At 66.4% G+C, this 3,689-nt stretch overlaps 1 protein-coding gene across 2 annotated transcripts in view; it reads left to right on the top strand.

The window, feature by feature from the left end:
* The window catches only part of RASGRF1 (Ras protein-specific guanine nucleotide-releasing factor 1), a 100,215-nt gene that overhangs the window by 71,574 nt on the left and 24,952 nt on the right, over positions 1-3,689 (top strand). The window contains exons 16-18 of one of the 2 annotated variants that reach the window (XM_012659797.1): positions 621-627; positions 1,727-2,100; positions 2,451-2,576. In XM_012659797.1, coding sequence (XP_012515251.1) covers positions 621-627; positions 1,727-2,100; positions 2,451-2,576 — 507 coding nt within the window. The remainder of the gene's footprint in view (positions 1-620; positions 628-1,726; positions 2,101-2,450; positions 2,577-3,689) is intronic. The other variant, XM_012659799.1, reaches the window with a different exon arrangement.

Below are 3,689 nucleotides of genomic sequence, written 5' to 3'. Positions count from 1 at the left end.
GAGGGGAGGGAGAAGGGAAGGGAGGTCGAGTCTGGTCCCTGCTCTGCTAGGAGGGGGAGCCCCTCTTGGCTCGCTGGGGGACGCAGCGTAGCAGGGTGGCAGCCCCAGCCTCGGCTTCCCGGATGCCTCCCCCAACTGCCATGGCGCCAGCTGGGCCCAGGCGGCCGCGAGACTTGCCCCAGCAGTCGGGGCTGGTGGGGACCTGGTCTCGTCAGCCGCTCTCGTCCGAGCCTGGGCGACAGGCAGCCCTTCCCTCCCGCCGTCCTCACTTCTCTGCCCCAGCCGGTGCTCGAGGGCCACCCCCAGCGGGACGGGGCCACCGTGGCCCCGGGTCCCTGCCGGTGGAGTTCAGAGGGCAGGAACGCCCCAGGTCACTGGGTGGGCGCCAGACTGAGGCCGCCTCACCCGTGTGACTCCTGGTTTAGCAGAAACTCCCACCCTCGTCTCGCCAATGCCCACCTGCCCAGGGCGGTCGCAGTGGGCGCAGGGCGTCCGCGTCCAGCCCGGGCCGAGCCGTGTGAGGAAAGTGGTCACTGACCCTCGTCAGCCCCTGCAGAGGGGAAACTGAGGCACAGCAGCGAGAGACGTGGCCAAGGCCACCAGCGGGAGGTCAAGTTCAGGGATCCGGCCCAGCCCCCCGGGAGGGACCTGTCCAGGAATGGTGGCAGGTGCTGCTTCCGTCTGGGAGACCAGCTGGGGACGCCCCCCCAGAGCCCCTCTGCACACGCCCTGTTCTGGGGCTGCCTGGGCGGAGCCCCCGAGTCACACAGCCCCCCAGGGCCCGGCAGCCCCTGCGCCCCTCGCCCCGCTGCGCCCAGATGCACCTCCCACCCCCACCCCCAACCCGCTCCCGCATCCCCTCCTCAGACCTCCCTGGGGCAGGAGCTTCCGGAACCTCAGTGATCACCTCCCAGGGCCCCGGGAAAGCAGGAGAAACCACCCACCCGGGACGGCTTCACGCCCAAAAAGTAACCGCGGTCATTCCCGGGGCCAAGCCGTCCCCCAGGGCAGAAAGGGGCAGGTTCGAGTCCAGCTCTCAGCCCCGTGGCCTTGGCCACGTCACTTCAGAGCCTCAGTTTCCCATCCGTGACGTGGGGATGACAGTAGCTACCTCCCGCGGCCCGGCGAGGGCTGGGAGGCGGGTTCTGTCCGCGTGCAGCGCAGGGCAGACACCCCCGGCGTGGAGCGTGGTTCGGGTCGGGAGGGACGATGCGTCTTCTCTTTCCTGCCTAGGAAAGGGGCGGGGGGGGGCACAGCCTGTGGGAGACCCCACGCTCAGCACCCGTCCCCCCAAGTCTGCACGCGAGGCCGCTCTAGTACCGTGGTGGGATGAAGGGACCCGAGTTTAGAGTCGGAGGCGTCAGACGCGTCATTCCCCGTCTCTGGGCTCAGCCTCCTCCTCCGCGGGACATGTGGGGACCCCTCCGAGGATGAGGTTGGCGTGGGTGGGTGGGAGCAGGTCTATGCGGGGGGGGGGGGCAGCTTCGCAGGCCCGCAGGTCGGGGGCCCTGAGCACCTGGGGCCAGATGCTGCCGCGGGAGCCCCAGGCCCCTGCCCAGACCACCGAGAGCAGGACGCCCGCCGCTCCCGAGCCGTGGCCCTGGGCTGGCCGCGCGCGAGGCCCCTGCTCGGAGGATCAGCCCCGGGTCCCAGGGGTCGAGGGCCGGGCGCCCTGGCTGCCGCCCCGAGCCCCGCCGGACCGTCCCCGTCACCCTCCTCCCCGCAGGTCGCTGGAGCTGCTGTTCGCCGGCGGCCAGAACAACAAGCTCCTGTACGGGGAGCCCCCCAAGTCCCCGCGCGCCACCCGCAAGTTCTCCTCGCCGCCGCCGCTGTCCATCGCCAAGACGTCGTCGCCCGGCCGCCGGCGGAAGCTCTCGCTGAACATCCCCATCATCACGGGCGGCAAGGCCCTGGACCTGGCCGCGCTGGGCTGCGGCTCCAACGGCTGCGCCGGCGTGTACTCCGCCATGTCGCCCTTCAGCAAGGCCGCGCTGGACACCAGCAAGCTCTACGTGTCCGGCGGCTTCACCAGCAAGATTCCCGACGAGGGCGACGCCGCCCCCGAGAAGCCCGAGGACCCCGCCGCGCCGAGCAAGCAGAGTGAGTGGATGGGCGGGCGGAGCCGCTGCAGCCTCAGCCCCCACCCGGCGAGGCTCAGGCTGCTCCTCCTGCGTCCACAGGGCGGGGGGCAGAGGTTCTGGGTTCTGACGAGGGCACCGGTGCGTCTGTTCAGGTCTGAGAAGCCCGGGTGGAGCAAAGCCACCCTGGAGAGTCCCGGTGCCCATTAGCACGTGAAAGGCTCTGATAAGTCCTGCAGCAAAGAGAGCTGTTAAACTTTCTTCCGTCTGTACAGCCCAGATTTACTCTGTTTGGTGTCAGTAAATTATAGGCATGAATTTTAAAATCAGTGAATAACTGAGAAATGAAATTATTTCTCTTTTTCCTCTCAGACTCAGAAGTCTCCGTGAGGGAAGAGTCAGATACTGATCAAAACCAGAGTGACGACGGTGACGCCGAAACGTCACCAACCAAATCCCCCACGACACCAAAGTCCGTCAGAAGCAAAAACTCTTCCGGTAAGTTCCCCGGCCCCGGACGTTGGGTGATCCCGCCCTCGGCGCAGTCTGGCAGCCTCAGACAGGACCGCGCTGAACCCCGCACAGACGTTTGCTGGGGCCCCGTGTGGGCTCCGTGCCAGGCCCTCTCGTCACCCTGCAGCCCTGCACGGGGGCCGGGTCCCCAGTGAGGGAAGTGGCCCTGAGCAGGGTGACGTTGCCCCCGACAGCTCGGACCCGGGTCCCATTAAGCCCCCGCCCACCGCACGGGGAGGAGGGCGCCCACGGCCTCCCCTCCTCGTGCCGCCGACCCACGCCCTGCTCCACGCCAGGGCCGCCCCGGCCCTCAGAAGAAACCCAGTGGGTGACGGGTCGCCTGGCCCCGGAGAGAAACTGCCCGACGCACTGCGGCCGCGTCACAGCGTCTCAGACACGCAAAACCGACCTCCCGCAGAGCCGGGCTTCAGAAATAAGCTTCGCGTCTTTCAGATAAATTATCTGTACCTCACGGCGTGAGTGCCGCCGCCGTGTCCTGAGTGTGGGCTGCTTTCCTGACTAACAGGGTGAAGCTAAGGGCTTCCGGAGTCATTTCCACCATGATTACCGCTTAAAAATCTATTATTATTAACAGCACTGATGTTCCATGGCGTTTATACAGCTTTGCATCAAACGCAAAGTATTTTCATCTGTGTTACCCCTTCAGTCTTTGTGTCCGCCTTCTGAAATAGGTGTTGTCCCTGTTACCCAGAGATCACTGAGACTCAGAGAGGTTAAGTAACTTACCCAAGGTCACACAGCTGCTAAGGGGGTGGGAGAATTGCAGCAGGGTAGATGGACTCCAAGTGCAGTGCTCTGTCCACCCCGCCATGCCCATGAGCCTGTCAGGGCGAACTGTGGGTGGCAGACATCGGACAGGTCACGTGTTCATTCCAGGGTGAGAGAACGTGTGTTGTGGTCGCAGGCGGCCCGCGTCCAGCTGGCCTGGGGGGGCCGGGGTGGGAGCAGCAGAGGCGGAAGGGGCGGTTGGAGGCTCTTCGGAGGCAGGAGGTAGCGGGGCCCCCACTCTGGGAAATCCCTGGCGTGCCGTGGCATGACCCTTCCCAGGGACTCTGACGGGGGGACAGGCGCCCACAC

This window comes from Propithecus coquereli, unplaced genomic scaffold (genome assembly GCF_000956105.1).
Source record: "Propithecus coquereli isolate 6110/MARCELLA unplaced genomic scaffold, Pcoq_1.0 Scaffold634, whole genome shotgun sequence".
NCBI lineage: Eukaryota > Metazoa > Chordata > Mammalia > Primates > Indriidae > Propithecus > Propithecus coquereli.
The sequence above is the reverse complement of the archived record's forward strand: the minus strand, read 5'-3'. Positions and strand labels throughout refer to the sequence as shown.